The sequence below is a fragment of the Podarcis erhardii genome, assembly GCF_964252035.2.
Source record: "Podarcis erhardii genome assembly, chromosome: 7".
NCBI classification, from domain to species: Eukaryota; Metazoa; Chordata; class Lepidosauria; order Squamata; family Lacertidae; genus Podarcis; species Podarcis erhardii.
In genome coordinates this window covers 23,775,675-23,796,968 of record NC_138511.1, presented here as the reverse complement: position 1 = coordinate 23,796,968, position 21,294 = coordinate 23,775,675, and the positions used below count along the sequence as shown (strand labels likewise).

Below are 21,294 nucleotides of genomic sequence, written 5' to 3'. Positions count from 1 at the left end.
ACCTGCACTCTGAATCCTGCACTGCTCTCAGCTGCCTCTTGGCCTTGCTGTCTGTGACCTAACCTGGACTCTAGCCAAGCCTTGCCAGTAGCCCAGGATGTTGAAGTGCTCTCCCTTTCCCTATGTCTATCCAGCTTCAGATCCCATCTGGTAGGCCACACGTGTCTCTGTCACACCCTAAGGCCCCGCAGACTTGGAAAGGCAAAACTCCTACACTGCTGGCCTGGAGAACCTAAGGAGATGCCCTGTTAGATCAGGTCAAAGGCCTGTCTGGTCCAGCATCCTCTTCTCAGTGGCCTACCAGATGCCTCAATGGGAAGCCCACAAGCAGGACCTGAATGTAACAGGGCTCTTCTCACTTGTGATTCCCAGCAGCTGGTATTCAGTATCATACTGCCTCTGATTATGGGTGCAGCCTGCTCTTTCCTGCTGCCTTGTTGCTTGGGCAGATGGTGTTACATTGGCTAGTCACTCAGTGCTCTGCTGGTTGCGCTCCATTTTGTCCATGATCTGTCAGGGTTTAGCCCAAGTCTGTGAGCTGGGATTGGACCCTGGATACTGCCTCTGACAACACTCTTGCAAAGCAGAACTCATTGCATTCAGTATGGAGTAATGTTACACACAGAGACACACATACACACAAACACACACACACACAGGTGTTTCATGCTCCTAGAGTATGATTTCATCCCCATCTAAAGAGCAGGTGGAAGTAAATTTGGGTTTCCCTGCCTCCACCATCTGAGAAATATTGAGTGAAGCTTATATCATTTCCTGGGAGAGTTTCCAGGCACAAGGCATCGCCCAACCATTCCCTGCACCATCTGATATTAGTGTCAGAACTCCATAGAAAGAAAGCACCAATCTCTGCGAAGGCCTGACTAGTGGAGGAGAAAAGGGACAGAGCAAAATCCTCCCCAATTCCGACTTGGTTTCAGACCCTGGGAAATGCATTGTTTTTATTGATGTAGTGAACCTCCTGTGTCAGAAACACTCTAGCTTCTTTCAGAATACCAGAAGAGCCCTGCTGGGGATCAGACCAAAGGCCAATATGCCCTGCCTTCTGTTCTTGCAGTGGCCAACCAGATAGCTACAAGCAGGACCTGAATGTGTCCATACAAATCCATTTCCTTCATGAATTTGTCTTTTAAAGTCATCCAAGTTGGTGGCCATCACTATATCTTCTGGTATGAATTTCATAGTTTGATGGTCTTCTCCTTTTCCCCTAGATATGTTCTCTCTTCAGCTTTGATCATCCAGTTCATCCAGTGCATATGTCCACGGCCGTTGCTTGCAAGGGGCACCAAGGCTTTTCGAACCAAAAATTCTGGTCACTCATGCCATTGTGAATGCTGGTTCTCCAGGGTGTTGACCCGTTTCCTGCATAGGTGCCACCATATAGTCATTCTCTTGAACAGGGTGATAATTTCCATTTTGTTGTTCCTCCTAGAACAAGGCAGATTTGTTTAAAATCAATACAATATATTGATGGATTCAGGCAATGCTGGATAAGTAGAAATGTGACTTTCCTCCAGCCCCAACTCTGATTCCACTTCTGATCACAACAGCACCACCAAGGTGTAAGGTAAAAAGGTAAAGGTAAAGGGACCCCTGACCATTAGGTCCAGTCGTGGAGTTGTGGAGTCGTAGGTCCACTGGAGTTGTGGCGCTCATCTCTCTTTATTGGCCGAGGGAGCTGGCGTACAGCTTCCGGGTCATGTGGCCAGCATGACTAAGCTGCTTCTGGCGAACCAGAGCAGCGCACGGAAATGCCGTTTACCTTCCCACCGGAGCGGTACCCATTTATCTACTTGCACTTTGATGTGCTTTCGAACTGCTAGGTTGGTAGGAGCAGGGACCGAGCAACGGGAGCTCACCCCCTCGCGGGGATTCGAACCGCCGACCTTCTGATCGGCAAGTCCTAGGCTCTGTGGTTTAACCCACAGCGCCACCCGCGTCCCTGGTGTAAGGTGCTTTACTGAATAAACAATGGATATTTTTTACTCTATGTTGAAATCAATTTTATACCAATGTAACTGTCCTAGTTTTCCCACAAAGGATCTGGGCAGTTTGTTGGGAGGTGCAGAGAACTGCCCATTAAAGATCTCCAGTGTCTCTCACAAATGTACAGGGTTGTATGCAATGTTAATCCTCTCCTCTGTGGGGATCCATTGAAATTAATGGTCATGACTAACTTGGGGTCCTTAACTTTGGTGTGTCTACCCTGAGTAGAACTTGGTTCGATATTACCCACAGTTCCCAAGTTTTCCTGCATGGATGTAGACCCAGGTGGGGAGAGAATCTGGTGCCCCCCTAGATGTCGCATGACTACACTTCCCATAACTCCTGATCATTGGCCATGCTAGTTGGGACTGACTGGGAGCTGGATTCAGCAACATCTGGAGAGCAGCAGCTTCATCATCCCTGGTGTAGACACCAACATTCTTGGTTTCTGGAGACTATTCTTCCCCCGCTATTGAAAAGAGGAGAAAACGAAAACAGGGATGGTTTTCCTGCTACTTCCTTGGGGAGGCGTGGAATTTCTCTGACACTTTCAGGAGAGGTTGCCCCACAACTTACTGATTCTCATCAGTACTTTATCCATTTGTTACATGTATCAGTCACTTTATGCAAAAGAAAACACCAGAAGGCAATTTAACAAGATAAAATACAACAAATTAAAGCCTGAGTTTCCCCATCCCAGTGGCAGATAATCCAGGAAGAAGTTGCAGGTAAAGTGGGCAGTGGGTAGCAGAGATGGCACACATGTGACTTTGCATCTTCATCAGCATCTATAGCCAGGGGCTCCTTCTCTCGTGCGCTCAGAAGGAGCCAGCAACTGAAGCTGTTCCATTCTTGGTTTCACACGCGGCCTCCCCTGCCCTCTCAACGTTGAGGGGGCCCAGCCCTCCACCAACAGTATTGAGGGGGGAGCAAAGGCAGCTCAGCTCCATAGAGTCGGCACCCCTGGTGGGTGGGGGTTAGTGGAAGTCTTTAAGAGAGCAGGAAGCTTAGAGGGGCAACACTGCAAGACGGAGAAAGAGATAGTGCAATAGCAACCCTTAATATATGCTGAAATTGCATTTTGAAAGGAATATGGGCAGAAGAAAAGGAGTTGTAAAAGGCGTATGTAAAAGAATACACACCTGTACTCTGGCAGCACCTGTGAAGAAGAAGAGAAGAGCTTTTTTTAATTCAAAAACCCAGTAGAAGACATTTCTAGATGAGATTTTCTAAAATGCCTCCATTTGAGAATAGAAGGAGCAGCATTGACTAGGCAAACAGGCCCTCAATGTTTAGCTAAATAAAGGCAAAACCAAAAACCCCTTTCTCCTAATTTGAACCTGTTGGCTTGAGGTTGCAGCCAACTAAGTTCTACTCAGAGAAGACCCATAGAAATTAATGGATACGACAAACTTAGGTCCACTAACTTCAGTGGGTTTACTCTAATTTAGTTAGATACAACCCATACTAATCCACTGAGGTTAATAAGAGCCTCAGTGGTTCCTTATCCTCTGCACATCACAGGTGTGCCATAAAAGAACCAACTTGCATGTGTTAAGGAGACATCACTGATCAAGCAAGCCAGAGAGAAGTTGAATGACGTCTGTCCATCAAAAGTATTTCACTTTGGACAGGGCTTGGTAAACCCTTTTTTCAGATCAAGGAACGAATTCCCTTCCGGACAATTTTCTGAGAGTCACATGGCAGTAGTGGATGGAACCAGATAGATAAATGGGCAGAGGAAGGAACGTAAAATTTACCTCTGTACACCTGGCAGTTTCCCTCCCCTTGTATCCTCCATCCAGGCATACAAAAAGCATCTTCAGATGTCATGGACATGGTCCAGACAATGCAGAGCAGTGCCAATGATGGGTGTGGCCTGGAGAGAGCTCTGAGGGCCACTTAGAGAGGCTTGGGGGGCCACATTGGACTCCCCCAGGCCTGATGTCCCTCATCTCTAGCTTAAAAGCCAAGTATACTTTCTTTGTCCTCTCCAATCAAGCAAAAGGCAAGCAGACCAAATGAACTGGGGTTGGGGGAGATTTTTGACTGCTCAAAGTAGAGCTCCACTTGCAAGACACAGGAATGCAGGTTCTGGATTTGTTTTTGCTTAACTACACATGTACTCGTTGCACACTTACGTTTTTTGAAGCGCTTCCTCCATTGCCATATTATGAAGCCACATATTAAGGCAAGAACCAGCAGAGCAAGACTGCTAGTAGTAGCTACAAATACCGGCACAGGCACCTGTTTCTGGCCGACACATGCGCAAACTGCATTGGAAACTGCTGTGCCTGCTCGTTCTTCTATCATGCCTGCCTTACTGCAACTGAAAATTGAACAGAAAGGGTTAAATTAGGGGTGAATGTTCAGAAGAAGGCTTGATATTTGTGGAGACTAACAGAAGGGCAGTAAAAATGGACCCTGCAACTGCTTGTGGCTGAAACGAGCTGGATGGACAATCTACTACTCAGTGATAGATTTCTCTGGCCTTTCTGTGTTTGTGCATACAGATTATAATTGTCAATTTCACTTAGATACTTATTTGGGAATACCCAGGCTGTCTTTATTAACTTACACATTTAAATTAGGTTCAGTAAGATATAGTTATTGTTAATGTTAGCTGACAATCTTGCTTGTTTGCTTCCTCCCTCCCCCTTCTAATTTGCAAGGAATTAGTGAATCAGTCAATTTCAGTTTCCCTCAGTTTCTCATTTTTCTTATCTTAAATCATGTGTGTGTGTATATGGGGGGGGGTTTGCATCAAACTGCAATTTTTAAAAAAAAAATCCTCATGAAAATTACATAGTCATTTTAGTGCAAATTTCTCCTGATATACACATTTTTCTATGCTGTTTTGACTAATGCACAGATTGTTGAAAGGCATGCTCCCTAATGTAATGCATTTGTGTACATTATTTTCACCAATGTGTGCATTTTTATGCAAAGTTACCCGTAATATATACATTATTTTTTTTGTAGTAAACATTGGTTGTAGAATTTCATTGCAACATTCGTGGTACTGGGAATTTTGAAGGATAATTGTTTTCTGAATTAAGTATTGATTTGAGAAGCAGAAAATTGGTAGCTTTGTTTCAAAAAGCAAACAAAATTGAATTTCTTCCCCCATTCTCAATGTACTTTTATCTTTAAATATGTCTTTTAAGAGAAAACAATTGATACGTTATTTCAGCCGACAGCTGTATTGCAACATTCAGGAATTATGAAAAATGGCAAATAAACAAGAGCCAGTGTGGTGTAGTGGTTAAGAGCGGTAGACTCGTAATCTGGTGAACCGGGTTCGCGTCTCCGCTCCTCCACATGAAGGGTGACCTTGGGCCAGTCACACTTCTCTGAAGTCTCTCAGCCCCACTCACCTCACAAAGTGTTTGTTGTGGGGGAGGAAGGGAAAGGAGAATGTTAGCCGCTTTGAGACTCCTTCGGGTAGTGATAAAGCGGGATAGCAAATCCAAATCCAAACTCTTACACATACATCTGCCAAATGTGGACCTATTTGTCTTGCGGTTTTTCTGGAACTGTATATAATCTAACCTCTAAGCTTTGTACAAACCAAGATAACAGCTCACTAAGTATTTCATCTTCATGCTTACTTCTTTAACTTCCTAGCAGTAATGGGAAGGAAACAGCACTGAATGGAAAGAGGTCTATGTAGAATTAAGACTATGTGGCACCACACAGCCACAAACTGGAAATGCAGCTGTGAGAGAGTCTTTAGTGGCACCTACTTAGTCCAAGGTTCACAGGAGGTGGACATCTCGGTCTCTGAATAGGTCCCAGGAGGACAGGGTACGAACTGGGTGTCATTGGTTTCTGTGCCTGAAAAAGAACGAAATGAGCGGAATATTTTCTATGCTGCTACAAAAGATAGAGCCCTTTGCACCTTCCATGCTTATGTCCTGCTTGTGTGTTGGGGCGTCTGTTTAGTTGCTGTGAGATCAGGATGCTGAACCAGAAGAGGCCTTTGGCCTGGTCCAACAGGCCTCATCTTGTGTCCTTATGGCTTATTGTACAGTGGTACCTCAGGTTAAGTACTGAATTCGTTCCGGAGGTCCGTTCTTAACCTGAAACTATTCTTAACCTGAAGCACCACTTTAGCTAATGGGGCCTCCTGCTGCTGTCGCACTGCCAGAGCACGATTTCTGTTCTCATCCTGAAGCAAAGTTCTTAACCCAAGGTAATATTTCTGGGTTAGCAGAGTCTGTAACCTGAAACGTATGTAACCCGAGGTACCACTGTAGTCCCTTGTTGCTTTTAGAGCCAATAATCTATTCACATAAGAACCATAGGTAAAGTAAAGGTACCCCTGCCCGTACGGGCCAGTCTTGACAGACTCTGGGGTTGTGCGCCCATCTCACTCAAGAGGCCGGGGGCCAGCGCTGTCCGGAGACACTTCCGGGTCACGTGGCCAGCGTGACATCGCTGCTCTGGCCAGAGCCAGAGCCAGAGCCAGAGCCGCACACGGAAACGCCGTTTACCTTCCCGCTGGTAAGCGGTCCCTATTTATCTACTTGCACCCGGAGGTGCTTTTGAACTGCTAGGTTCGCAGGCGCTGGGACCGAGCAGCGGGAGCGCACCCCGCCGCAGGGATTCGAACCGCCGGCCTTTCGATCGGCAAGTCCTAGGTGCTGAGGCTTTAACCCACAGCGCCACCTGCGTCCCTTCATAAGAACCATAAGAAGAGCCAAATGCCCATCTCATTCAACATCCTATTCTACCAGTGATGATCCAACTGTGTTGATGTATTTAGCCGAGGGTGGGAAGCCTTTTGCAGCCTGAAGACAACATTCCCTTCTGGGCAGCCTTCCAAGGGACACATGTCAGTGGCTGGTGAAGCCAGAAGCAAAGGTGGGTGGGACAATGGATGCAAATTTATACAGCAGACTAGTTTCTACACATAGACCATCCTCCATTCAGAGTGGCAAGAGGCCTGGTCAGAGTCCAAGGACATATTCTAGCCAGGCAAAACGGTCATGTGCAAAGGGGTGCAGCCTGGGGATAGTCCCAAGGTCCAATTAGAGTGGCTTAGAGGGCCGCGCATTTGGCTTCTGGCTCTGAGGTTCCCCACCCCCCTGTATGAAGCACATCTTAAGTCGGATGGTTTTACGGTTGAGTTTATGCTCACTGTGATAATTATTTTTCTTCTGAACATGGGATCTATAAATAAATTATTTTTTAAATTTGGCAGAAGAGTGATTGCACCAAATCTCTACTGAGACTTACCTGGCTGTGTCACCTTAAAACCAGGTGGAGAAATGGTGTGCTTTGAGCACTGTTCGCAATATTTGTTGATGAACTGAGTGCAATAATAGCCAGGCTTGCAAGAGCAGACTGTGTTCTTCATATACGTGCATTCTTCTTTAACTCTTAGATGGGCTCCTGCTGGGCACAATCACAGATATGAGGGTTTGTGGGGGCCACTGCTATGACTGTTATTATTTTTACATGCCACCCCAATCTCCAAGTGGTGGCAGAATCCATGAGTTCTAGATGCTTTCTCTGCTTCTGTTTCCTTGGCAGGAAGGTCAGTGGAGACTGTGGTGTCTTTAGGATATATGGTTTTATCTACACACATACACAACCTGAGCATGAGATGGATCACAGCATTAACCCCTACAGATATTGCTTCTCCATTAGCCACAGCTTTGGATTCAGCACAGATCAGGAATGTCTCTGTGTCCCCACCCTCCATTCTGCTTGCAGCTCAGTACACAAACACCTGGCTATTCTTCTCCTACCTAGCAGCTAGTCAGAGGGAATGCCCACCCATTAGCCTGAAGGGTGCCATCAGCTAGCTCTTAAACATAGCTCATTCTTTTGTGATGCTGACGAGGACAGTTAAGTAGCCAGCTAAGGCCAGACACTACTCTTACAATAAATCAATAAATGTCTGACCAGTTCAGCAACATTGACCAATTATATATGCATAATTTAAGTAACCAGTAAGACAAGACATTGAAATATGAACACACTTAATTAAAGGATCCTAGTCTTTTTGATCAGCACCTTGGACAGGTCCCTAGATTCAAGAGCTCTCATCGAGTACCTTCTAGTGATGACACATGTCCCCAGGGGCCCTGCCTGGTGGTGGCAGCCAGCCATTTTAATATATCACTATAACCCTGACATAGCCTTGAACAAGGGCATTGTGGGAAATGAAAACAGTCTCAGGCCACTTCTGCCACTCACATAACCTTGTGGCCAAAGACCCTAAACCATGGAGGTGGGGGGCAGCAAAGACATTCTGCGAAAAGATTCATCTTACATCCACTAAGAGCAAGGCCTTGACCCAAGTGTACAAATCTAGATCAAACATCTGTTGGAGATGCAGGAAGGCGGAAGGCACCATGATCCAAGTGTGGTGGAATTGCAAAAGAATCAGGGAATTTGGGAAAACAATATAATGAACTTTTAAAAAATGTTTACATGTTCCTTTCCAAAAAAGCCTGAAGTCTTCCTGCTAGGCATAATGAGCAAATGAATTTCCAAAAAGGGTAAGGAAAATATTTATGTATGCGGTAACAGCAGCAAGAATTTTAATTGCTAAGGTATGGAAAGGAGATTCTACACTCTCAAAATTAGATTGGCAAAATAAAATGTTAGAATATGCAAGAGCTAGCAAGATTAACAGCGAGACTCTGAGACCATACAGATGAAATATTTAACAAAGAGTGGAATATTTACAGAGGATACTTAAAAGAACATTGTAATAACATAAATTCTTTGGCAGGCCTGGATTGATTTCTGCATGAATTAAGAGATCGCTACAGAATTAACATAACAGAATAATTTAGGGGAGATAAAATTAAGTGCACAGCTGTAATGACACTAAGGAATCACAATGGGGGTATCGGAAGTCATGTTAGAAATAGTGATGGATGAATTCAATCTTTTCTTTTTTGTGTACACAGGAGTGTTAATTTTGAATCGCTTTTCACTGATCATTGTGTATTGCTTTGTTTTTGTTTTGTTTTTAAAACTAATAAAGCATTTTTTAAAAAGAGCAAGGCTTTGAGGGTTGCAACCAGTGCCAATCCCACTCAGAGTAGAGTCATTGCAGGTAATGGACATAACTGAGGTTCATTAAATTTAATACATATACTCTGAGGAGGGCTTAGCTGGTGGCTCAAAGGGTGGTGACAAGGGAGAGGGACTTTTCAGTTGTGGCTCCCCGCCTGCAGAATGCCCTTCTTAGTGAAGTCTGCCGAGAGCCTTTGCTGGCATTTTTTCAGCGCCAGCTAAAAACCTAACCTTTTATTTCCCCCAGATCTTCAGACAGACTGATATGGTGTTGTTTTCTTACCAGTGTGCTGCCTGTGTATAATGCATTCATATTCATGTTTTGAAATGTATTCTAAGTCACTTGGGTAACAAACAACAAGAAGAATTTTTACCTGATTCACATTCTTGACATGTAAAGCACTTTTTCAGCCCATTTGACTGGTTCGTGTAGGTCCTCCAACCACAAGGAACACACGTTGTACTGGAATCAGATGTGCAGTCTCTCTCGACTCTGTATCCTGTGGACAAATGGGAAAATGGCGCCCCTCCTCTGAATCCTAATTTGTTAAGCAGGCTCCTCAACGAGGTCTAGGTGGGGACAATGCCAGGAACTAGTGTGGCCAAGCCGGTGAATGAGGGGGGCAGTGGCTAGGACCCGTGTGCCCCACCCCCACCCCCTTCACCACTGCTGCCTGAGGTGACTGGGGGCAGCCTGGGGAAGCCCCAGCATGCTGGAGACTACTGGGGAGAAGAAAGGGGACCAGAAGAAGAAGAGTTTGGATTTGATATCTCACTTTATCACTACCCAAAGAAGTCTCAAAGCAGCTAACAATCTCCTTTCCTTTCCTCCCCCACAACAAACACTCTGTGAGGTGAGTGAGGCTGAGAGACTTCAGAGAAGTGTGACCAGCCCAAGGTCACCCAGCAGCTGCATGTGGAGGAGCAGAGATGCGAACCCAGTTCACCAGATTACGAGTCTACACCGCTTAACCACTACACCATACTGGCTCTCAGAAAGGAGTAGGTGGTCACAGTTCCTATCCGTAGCTGAAGGAGAAACAGCAAAGTTGTGCGAAGATGCCCCTCTTCTTTCTGGATCTGCCACCCCGCCCGGTTGTCCCCAGCCTGCTGCCTGAGGCAACTGCCTCTGCAAGGCCAATGGATGGGCCGGCCCTGTTTACAGGGAGAAGAAGAAGGGTGCCATGCCTTCTTACCTGGGTTACACCTGGGGCAGCATTCGCCATGGATATTGTACTCTGAATCAGTACAGGAGGAGACTTCCTGGTAGAGAAGCAGCTGTGTTGCGAGGAAGACGCAGAAGCTCTTTCAGGGAGAGAGAAAGGAGACTTTAGTCTCACTGTGCCCGGCTCAGTGCATTCTTGGATTAATCCTATCGTTCCCCCCAGCCCACCCCAGGAAAGGCAAAGAAGGATGTGAAACAGCAGCCTGAAAAGTTTGGGCAGGAAACAGGGATGCTCTTGAACTTATGACTTTCTCCCCCAGATTTTTGGAGTTGTGAAGCAAAAAGATATGAACCTCCTGTCAGGTTGCTGCTTCACCGAGTCCAGGTTTGGGAGCCTGAGAGCCACATTCTAGGTAGCCTTCCATGCTAGCGGTGGGTTCAACCAGTATGAACCCACAGGTTCAACCAGTATGAACCAGTATGTACAACAAGTTCATTTCTACAGGGATGGACTTTGGTAATATGCCATCTTGTGTGGAGGCATTAGACGCTCTCCCCCCAGCCTTTGCAGTACCGGCTTAAGCCAGGCTTTCGAAAGGAGGTGTCCTAGAGCCCTTCTACCTCATTCCCAAAGCCTGGTAAGTGCTTGCTCAGCTTTGGGAAGGAGAGAGGTGGACTCTAGTGCCCTGTCAGAGCCCTCACGCCTTCTTTCCGAAGCCAGGCAAGTGCTCCAATTCAGTGTTAAAGATCGGGTATCCCTGGCGGGTGGGGGTGGGTTGTGGTGGGACAAACAGAAGTTTGGATAAGACCTTACTCTGGAGTAGACTCAGCTGAGCTGGGAAAGCCCAGCATCCACTGCATCAAAACACTCTAATCCCAATAGATCTTGGGTTTGGATTTGGTTGTTAAATATGTATTTGAATAGCTACTGAAATGTAATTTTTCATATTTAGGTATTGATTTTTAAATCAGACCTTAATGTAAACTTAAGAATTAAGACATACAAAACAAACATTGACCAGAAACTGACTAGCATAGTAGCCAGGGACTTTCCTGAGGGCAATGTCAGCCTTTGGAACATGAAGTGCCATAAAGCATTTCCTTTTGCACTCACAACCTAAGCAAGAACAACCTCTTCCTGGTTCTGACGTGCTTCAGTGTGCCTCTCTGAAGCCTGACTTGGATTCTCACCTCTTTCCCTCCAACACACACACACGAGCCACAGAGCCTTGCTGTCCTTTGACAGTTGCTCAGACCTGCCTGGCTAGGTAGACCTGATCATGGCAGTGGCAGACTTTGGGCTCTCAAATTTCGGTGGCCTTCTGTGCGACACTAAAATTCAGGGGGAAGGCTGCCTCTCCTGTTGTGTTGTACAGTGTGGTTGCATCAGCCATGCTACTCTAAGACTGCCTCTGCTGATGGTGCCCTCAAAGCCCAGTTGATGACAAAAATGCTCTGTACACAAGTGGCTGGAATTAAATGCACACCAAATGTGGGACAAATTTAGTAGACCTATGTTAGGCATTAATTTCAATGGGTCTACTCTTAGGACTGGCAATAGATGCAACCCAGTGGATATACTCTGAGCAGGACTTAAGATATCACCCAGTGCATTTTTGTATCTTATTTTCATGAACATGTGCCTTTCTATGCATCCATCCATATTGGAGCTGCACTGCAAAATTTGGAGCAGTGCACATTTTTAAAGGAGGCTCATATTGTGTCAGAACAAGTGAATTAAGGCAATTTGCTTTTAAAACTGCACTGAGTTGACTTTTTCTCCCATCTGTACATCAAATGCATTCCTGTGCACACTTGTTTGGGAGAAAGCTCAATGAATACAGTGCCATTTACTTCTGAGTAAACATGCTGAGAATTGTGCTGCTAGAGAATGTTTTTAAAATGTTCGGGGGGGGGGCAAGGCAAGGAACAGGTCAAACACATACTGTACTTCTTTTATTTATCCACAAGGTGGCAATCTGTGCCTGTCTATCAAAGTGGGTGGGGCGGAGGAAGTAAACAAAGAATCAACCTAGGCACAGGGAAATTCCCAGAGCAAACAAACCAGGAGTCGTTTCGTGACCTGTAAAGGCGTTTTTCGGAATGCTCATTAGCAGTCACGGTGTTCAAACCTATATTGTTGTCAGCTGCGTGAAGATTTCGCATGCAAATAAATTCAGTGGTAGGTATGAAGCAGGAGAGAACTTGAGCACTGTTGGACTCAAACTCTAATCAGCTCTGGCATGCATGCCCAATGACCCAGGATGATGGGAGTTGTAGTCCGACATCTGGGGGCTCATAGGGTCGCCATGCTTGACATAAAATTGGAGGGCTGTAATCCCAAATCTACTTAATAGGGAGTAATATGATAGGAAGAGTTTTTGTTGTTGTTGTTAGTCACTTTTCTCACAGAATGGCCCAAAGTAACGTACAGTGGTACCTCGGGTTACAGACGCTTCAGGTTACAGACGCTTCAGGTTACAGATTCCGCTAACCCAGAAATAGTACCTCGGGTTAAGAACTTTGCTTCAGGATGAGAACAGAAATCGTGCTCCGGCAGTGCAGTGGCAGCGGGAGGCCCCATTAGCTAAAGTGGTGCTTCAGGTTAAGAACAGTTTCAGGTTAAGAATGGACCTCCGGAACGAATTAAGTACTTAACCTGAGGTACATTAAAACCAATTAAGAACATGCAATAAAAACACAGCTATCCAGACAAGAGGCAGGACTTACAGATCACACCCTGCTAAAAAGAAGAAAAGAAAAGAAAAAGAAGGCTGCAATCCCATCCATCATATCAAGGCCAGAAGCCCGGTTAATGAGAGAAGCTTTTCCAGGCATGGCTCCCTGGGGAGAGCTTTTCACCAGCAGGGAGCCATCACTAAAAAGGCCCACCCAAAGAAGGGCTTCATATTGATCACAGGATCTGGGTTCAGTCATGTGGGGTTACCAGCATTGTTGAGCAGATTTGTATTGAATTCTGCTGCAGACTGTATTATTATTATTATTATTATTATTATTATTATTATTATTATTTACTTATATCCTGCCCATCTGACTAGGTTGTGTGAGCCAGCCTGAGTGGATTCCAGCAGAATATAAATAAAATAACGAAACAGTCTATGATCAAATATTAAAAACTTCCCAATACAGGGCTGCCTTCAGATGTCTTCTGAAAGTTGTATAGTTGTCGATCTCTTTGACTTCTGACGGGAGGGAGTTCCACAGGGCGGGTGCCACTACCAAGAAAGCCCTCTGTGTGGTTCTCTGTAACGTCACTTGGCATAGAAGCCAACTCCTAGGGGGTGAGGTCCCTTCCCCTCCCCCCATAAAATATTTGAGGGAGTGCTCCTGCCCCAAATTGATGAGCATTCCCCTTCAAATGGTGTTCATGTGCCATGTCTTGTGATCAGTTATGTGGGACAGGGCTTACCTGCCCCCCAATACTTTATTCAAGTTTCACTGCTTCTCACAGTGAGGGAACCGCCAGAAGGCCCTCAGAGCTGGACCTCAGCGTTCAGGCTGAATGATAGAAGTGGAGTTGCTCCTTCAGGTATACTGGGCCAAGGCCATTTAGGGCATTAAAGGTCAGCACCAACACTTTGAATTGTGCTCGGAAATGTACTGGGAGCCAATGTAGATCTTTTAGGACCAGTGTTATATGGTCCAGGCAGCCGCTCCCAGTCATCAGTCCAACAGCCACATTCTGGATTAGTTGTAGTTTCCGAGTCACCTTCAAAGGTAGCCCCACGTAGAGCGCGTTGCAGTAGTCTAAGCGAGAGATAACCAGACTCAGGGATGCAGAACCTACCACTCCCACCATCCCAAGCCAGCACAGATAATCAGTAAATATGGGTCTTGTAGTCCAACAACATCTGGAAGATTGCACAGGTTCTCCTGGTCTGGCACTGAGGGATAAATGCAAGCACGGGAGTGAAAAAAAGCTACAAAAATGTAGCCAAGTATATATTCTTATAAGAAGAAGGGCAGAGAAATCGCTGTGATGTGCTAACCGAATGTTTGGGGGGAGGGACCATGGTTACAAGTGGAGCCTGAAACTAATGGAATCACATTAGCTGGGAAATTCTGGTTTCACAACGTTGCAGCCTCATGATGGAATCTTTTGAAATCTTTCTGCTGAAATCTGGTGACCAGGGGTCAGCAGCACTGCATTCACAGAAGGGGACGGACGCTTTCTTCTTCTGCTGCTGACTTTGTCAGAGACCAGCTCCAACAGGAAACCCTCAGCTATCTTGGATCCCACAGCTATTTTAGTCTACCCAGTGTGGTGTAGTGGTTAGAGTTCTGGACTAGGACCTAGGAGTCAAGGGTTCAAATCCTCACTCGGTCACGATGATGAATCGCTGAGAGACCTGGGGCCAGTCGTTGCCTCTCATCCTGACCCACTCTCAAAGGGTTGTTGCAAGGATGAAATGGGGAGGCGGAGAACCAGTGTATGGTACCTCAAGCTCCTTGAAGGAAAAAAGGTGGGATATAAATACAATGGTACCTCAGGTTAAGAACTTAATTCGTTCCAGAGGTCCGTTTTTAACCTGAAACTGTTCTTAACCCGAAGCACCACTTTAGCTAATGGGGCCTCCTGCTGCCGCCGCACCACCAAAGCACAATTTCTGTTCGCATCCCAAAGCAAAGTTCTTAACCCAAGGTACTATTTCAGGGTTAGTGGAGTCTGTAACCTGAAGCGTATGTAACCTGAGGTACCACTGTACAATAAATTAGCAGAATGGTGGAGGATGTTGCATTTTTCAAGCTATCAAGGATATTTGGGGTTTTTGTATCTTAAAGCTGATCTTGGTTATAACTTTAGTCCCTACTTTGGAAGTGCTTAAGAGATTTATTTTCACACCTCTACACATGTGGGCAGTGCTGGATTTACATATAAGCTAAACAAGCTATGGCTTAGGGCCCCACTCTCTTGGGGGCCTCCAAAAAATTCAAAGAAAAAAAACACCTGGATGTACATTTCCAAAATATAAGATAAAAAACAAATAAAATAAAACCTACATACAGCAACAGTGTTTTGTGTTGTGTAGGCTCCTATGATGTAAGTAATGGGCCCCGCCAGCTAGCCTGCTCCCTAAAATATCACTGGTTTGCTCATTTCTATATACAGATACCTACTGGGTCCATAAATTACCATATAGCATATAAAGGTAAAGGGAGCCCTGACCATTAGGTCTAGTCGTGGCTGACTCTGGGGTTGCAGCGCTCATCTTGCTTTATTGGCCGAGGGAGCCGGCGTACAGCTTCCATGTCATGTGGCCAGCATGACTAACCGCTTCTGGTGAACCAGAGCAGTGCACGGAAATGCCGTTTACCTTCCCGCCGGAGCGGTACCTATTTATCTACTTGCACTTTGACATGCTTTCGAACTGCTAGGTTGGCAGGAGCTGGGACCAAGCAACGGGAGCTCACCCCATCGCGGGGACTTCAACCGCCGACCTTCTAATCGTCAAGTCCATTCAACAACAAAAACAGCGACAATTTGTTATTGACAAAGGCCAGCTGGACATATGAAGGGCCCCATTACCTTCAGTAGCTTAGGGTCTCATCAAACTGAAATCCGGCTCTGCATGTGAGTGTTCTATTATGTTTGTGTACACAAAGAGACATACATGGTGATATTATTTTATGTAGTTTGGTATTTGCATTTGATTTGTATTGTGCATCATCTGGAGTAGAAGAGTAGAAGAGGGGAAACATTCTTGGCTTGAGGGCCACATTTTATCTCCCATCCAGATAAGAAAGATGCAGGATGTGAAGATATACTCCATCCAAGTTATTAAGCTGGACCAGTGAGCAGTGTGGCCTGGGAACAGCCCCCAAGGCCTAATACAGAGGCCTGGACCTGATGTCCCCTGCCCCTCAGCTAGAGAGCTCGGTTCATATTTGGCCAATGTGTGCCAGCAAACAAATGAATTCCAAATGGAATCCAGGGAATACTCAGCAAATTCCAAAAAGAATCCAGTTTCATAGTTTCTGGTGAAGATGTGGTGGAGCAGTATTTCAATTATTTTGACCAACAAGATGGTACGATGGGAAACAGCTCCGTGGGGGGCTATAAGCAGGGCTCTTTTTCAGCAGGAACTCACTGGAACTCAGTTCCAGCACCTCTCAGGTAGGCGCCATTGCCATTGTAAGAGAACAAGGGAGGTGTTTGTGGCTACTTCTGGCACCTCTTTTTCTAGAAAAATAGAACTGGCTGTAAGGGGCTCTGTTATCCAAGAAGGTCATGCCAACAGACCCTGCGGAAGTGAGACACCACAAACCCACATTGTGACCCAACATGACTCAGGAACATTTCTTCCCCTTTGTGTGTAACATTCTCCGAGACATTAATCGTGCTACACAACGGGATGCAGAAGTGAACGATGCCTTGCCAGACAGGAAATAACCTTTGTAGTTAAGAGAACTTATTGTTATGTTCAGGGCCACTTCTTCCTATCAGTTTTTCTTCTGTTTCTTCTGCTGTCAAAAACTGGGAAACTTGACGGTGTGTGGGGTCTTTTACTTAAGAGTAGAGGGAAGTGGGGTTATGAGCAGGGAGTTTGTGGGTTGTATAGTAGATTCTCTGACTGCCCATCTACAACAAAGCCAGGTTCATAGTCCTTGTGTTAATTTACAAAGCCCTGAATGACTTTGGTCCGAGGTACCCTAATATCCGAGCTCGATCACTGAGATAATCAGCAGGACCATTGTTGGTTGCACCCTGAGTTGGTGATGCTCACCTGCCCGCAGCAAGAAACCAAGCCTTTCATGTCATTGGCTCAGTCCTGTGGAATGCCCTACCAATAGAGATTCAGCCTCGACTTTAAAAGCTTGGTGGGATGGGCATGACAACTGTCAGGACATTTTCACAGCTTGAACCTTGGAATACTGACTTCTGGGCTTTGTGCTTGCTGCTGAGCCTGTGCCACAATCAGTCTGAAAACAGATCTCCCCCTTGCTCTCAAGTAAGACTTTCTATCATGGTGTTTTGGGATGGGAGGCTGACGGCGGGGCAGTGCCCCATTTGTTCTCATGCATCAGCCAAGGTGGAGATTCTGAGAAATTCCTGGAGGTTTGGAAGGCATTTGTTGCCATTAACATAGGGTTGCCAGACATCCCCGGTTCCTGGGGACAGTCCCCAGATTTGCAAATCTGTCCCCGGGAAACGTGGCAGCGGCAGCCTCAGCAGCCCGGAGCCAGTCTGGTAGCACAGTCAGCTCTGGCTGGCTTCAGGAGCTGCTCACTGCCATGGCGCCTACCATTTTTCCTGCACCACGGCAGCAAGCTGCGAGCAGCTCCTGAAGCCAGCCAGAGCCAACTGTACTACCAGGCTGGCCCCTCCAGGACAACGCCCGCCCACCCGTGACTCCCGAGCCTCCCCTGATCTGTCAAAACAAAGGGGGAAGGAGATCAGGGAAGGCTCAAGAGTCACAGGCGGGTGGCGCACTGTTGCCCAGTTTTTTTAAAAAAAAACTCTGTGCATTTATTTTTCACAGGGTGCAAAAGAAGGGCTTTGCACCTTTATACAATATGCATGTGTGCTTGGGCCCAGGATCTTTTGCCTCACCACCCAGCACTACTGACTCCCTGTTGCTACTCAGCTTCAAAAAGAAAAAAGTGTCCCCGGATTCATTGAAAAAAATCTGGTAACCATACATTAACGTCCTTCTCTCTTTATGTTTGATGCCCTTGCAATGAACAGAATGACTTAGTGAACATTCCTCAAGGCGGACACCTTTCAGAGTTCCCCTTGAAGACAGGTAGCTCACTGGGTACAGTTCAGGTAGCCACCATATTGCCATTGAACCTACCTCAAATGGTTATTGAGGAGATAAAGTGGGATAACACACCCACCCAACTATGTCATCCTCAGCCTCTCAAAGGAAGTTCAGGGTACCCTGCGATAGGTAGCTTGATGAGCACTCCTGTAACATACAGACTGGCCTGACAGGTGAGTGTTCACCTTTTGAGGTTTTATTTTTTAAAAATAGTAATCATGCGGCTTTCTGAGTACAGAGAGCGACTCACCAGAAAGGTGAAGATTTGTCACTCATCGCACCAGACATCACAGGCACTAGCCAATAGGTGCCTGTGACACTTCTGCACCCACGCAACTGCTTGCAGCCGTCCCACATTTATTTCCACCACAAAAAAGAAGGTCGCTGAGAGAGGATGTCTAGATCGTACTCAGTGCCTAAGTAATGACGGTGTTGTGGTTGTACTAAAAGTAGAAGTCAAAAAACCAAGAGACCTGTCATATAATTAGGTGCACTTGTGGGTTTCTTAAAAAATAGCATCAGTTCCCATGCCATTGGCAAACGCCAGTTTTGAAATGAAAGGTGACTTCAAAGGTAGCCCAGGCTTTGATCAGATGGGCCAGGAGGCTGGAGGACTCAGGACAGAAGTGGAACATGCAAGGTTTGGGATACACACAGATCTTGCCATGATCTAGGAAAGCCGAACAATAATTCCTCTCTTTGCGCAACCTTAAAGAAAAGGTTTCCTAGGGCAGTAAACAAAGGCTGCTAGGCTCAGATCCTGCAACCATCTACCTGGGAGAAAGTGCCACAGAGTGGGCCTTACTTAAATATGCACAGCCTTCATGGGAGATTTGTGACCCTTGAGTTGTTATTGGATACCATCTCCCATCAGCCCTACCCAGCACTGCTAGTTATCAGGGGTGATGGGATTTGAAGTCCAGGGATTTGCCTGCCCTAGTTGTTCAGGATCATTGCTGTTACTAAGGATGGGGGAGAAATCAGATTTTGTTTGCATTGAGAGGCAAACCTACCTAAAATTCACTTTCTGAAATGATACACAAACTGAATCACAGCTGCCCTTCAAAATTCACACTTTTCCATGCAGTTCTCCAGGCAAGTAATGTGTGCAAAAATACATCTGTTAAAATGCAACCCATGGAGAATATAGCATACAAATATGCATTATATAAGAGGGAATGGTTTTGCAAAAAAAGGTATACATTGGGCAAAATTGCCTATGGAGATGTGTTCTGTCAGGAGAAATGTGCACTCAAATGCTCATGAAATCACAAACCAATGTGAAAATGTGGAGAACAGAACTTATGAGCGCAAAGATGAGAAACTGAAATGGACAAATTTTCCCGTCCCTCCTTTTGACCCAATAATCTTATGATCCCCCCAAAAATTTGCAAATTACCAACAATTCCATTGTTTAAAATCCTAAGCCAAGTGTACCTTTTGACTTAGTGGAATAAGCACCAGCTAGCAATTACTGCTCATAGGAAAAACCACCTTTCACTTTCAGTTACTGGAATACTGAAGTCTTAGAAACAAACAAGTGGGACCTGAATTCCCAGTCCGACCCATCACAATGGCTCCCAACCAGGTAAACCAGCAAAAGCTTTAATTTCTAAAAGGCGATGTTTGCCATCTGCCAGGTGTATTCGCCCTGCTACCGTTCCCAGTGGAGACTGAGCCACACACTGGTCAGCTGAGAACAAGTGAGTTGGCAATATCCTCTGGCCCAACACCCACTCTCCTTGAAGCCCTCATTTTTTTCAGGAGGAAGGAGGCAGATCTCTTTATTACACCCTTATAGCATGAAAGGATGACCCAGGGGCAGGGTGCACAAAGTTTCAAAGTTTGCTTACCAGATGCATGGTGCTGAAAAAGGGGTTCCTGGAGGTTTCCAATTTCATCCAGTCACGAGGCAGACGAAGGTCATTACCCTGTAGTTAACTGCAGTCTTGTGTTTACCTCCCTTCGGTTCCTATAGATCCAGGATTTCTGGACTCCATATTCCCAGCACCGAGCACATTGCATTCTGAAGTTCCCACCGCTCCCACTGCTTTCGCCCTCTGGGCCTTCAGCCAAACGAGACCAAACCTGCCAGGCCTGTCCCTGAATCTCCGAGTCCCGTCAAACGAAGCAGTCACAGCTCGACGATCGGAGCTCCAAAAGTGAAAGTAAAATAAAAAAATAAAAATCTCTCTCTGACTGTGGTTTCTTGCTTTTCCCCAGAGGCGGTTAAATAATCGCACTCAGTTCCAGATAAGTTCTCCCCAGCCACTTCATTTCTCGGCACTGAAGCTCGTCTGCCTTTCCTCCTTTTATGCAAACTCTGCTCTGGATCCTGTTTTCCCAGAACTGTTTACAGACGGGAAACAGCAGGCAGGAAGCAGGAGGTGGGTTCCACTCACAACAGAGGAGGGAACGAGCCAGTCCTTCTGATCATGTTTTTTTAAAAAAGTACCTGGCAGGACGTAATTTGAAGCTAGGCAAAAACACCACCTGGCTCTTGAACTCTGACCACCAGACAACTGCTGACATTGGCAAACCTTTCCATTTCAGTAACTTTCATTTCCCCCGATCTTAGATTCAGGTCTCCACATTTCCACAACAATTTGTGGGGTGTTCTTTTTTCTTTAAAAGCTCTGTTGTGAAAGTTCACTCGTGCAAATTTCTCCTGGCAGTTTCATACACAGTTTCAATTAACGTACTCATTTCTGCAAGCCATTTCCCATAATATAATGCACTTTTGTTTATTATATTGCATATTGTTTGCACCAAAGTGTGTCATTCTGTGGTGCATCCCCCCACCACCACCATAATGCATTTCTGTACACATTGGCTGGAGAACTGCAACTTTCGCAGAACTGCCAATTTCGAAGGATATTTGTGGTTTCTGATTTACATGCCAGTTTGTGAAGTGTGAATTAGCTAGTTCCTCATGTCAACAAAATGGAATCTCTCTCCTCACCCCACAATCCCTACCTGTCAACCCTTGTATGATAATGGATCAGCCCCAGGAGAAATAAATATTTCTGCTAGCCTTGGGTGCAATTTGATCCTAAGAATACTAGGCTGTTCAAACAACCCTTTCCTTGCCTTTGCGATTCAGTGAGTGTGTGAGGGAGAGAGAGAAGAAATGTGCCCGATAGTCTTCATTTGATTCATTAGAAACATTTTCACTCTGGTCTTCCTTCCCTCCCCCCACCAAAAAAACAAAAGGATTCCCAAGGGTCAGTGGCAGATGGTCCCAGTTGCACCTGGTGTGATGTAGGTCACATCAGTGAATGGGAGCTGTAGTCAAGAGTCACA

The 21,294-nt window shown here is 45.8% G+C and overlaps 1 protein-coding gene and 1 long non-coding RNA gene across 3 annotated transcripts; one reads left to right on the top strand and one right to left on the bottom strand.

Moving 5' to 3' along the window:
• Positions 1 to 1,258: 1,258 nt before the first annotated feature.
• TNFRSF14 (TNF receptor superfamily member 14) lies at positions 1,259 to 19,982 on the bottom strand. 2 transcript variants are annotated; one of them, XM_081871332.1, is made up of 8 exons: positions 19,845 to 19,982; positions 10,239 to 10,347; positions 9,417 to 9,542; positions 7,246 to 7,401; positions 5,751 to 5,841; positions 4,146 to 4,333; positions 3,147 to 3,163; positions 1,259 to 1,446 (listed from the first exon to the last, which is right to left on the bottom strand). In XM_081871332.1, the coding sequence occupies exons 1-8, from the start codon at positions 19,890 to 19,892 to the stop codon at positions 1,336 to 1,338; spliced, it is 846 nt and encodes a 281-aa protein (XP_081727458.1). In that variant the 5' UTR covers positions 19,893 to 19,982; the 3' UTR covers positions 1,259 to 1,335. The 2 variants fall into 2 exon arrangements, with proteins under 2 accessions (XP_081727458.1, XP_081727459.1); XM_081871333.1 differs by lacking the exon at positions 9,417 to 9,542.
• On the top strand, positions 16,642 to 20,183 carry LOC309347057. The gene is made up of 2 exons (XR_014158803.1): positions 16,642 to 17,178; positions 19,970 to 20,183. It is a non-coding gene; the product is annotated as an uncharacterized lncRNA (long non-coding RNA).
• The last annotated feature ends 1,111 nt before the right edge of the window (positions 20,184 to 21,294 follow it).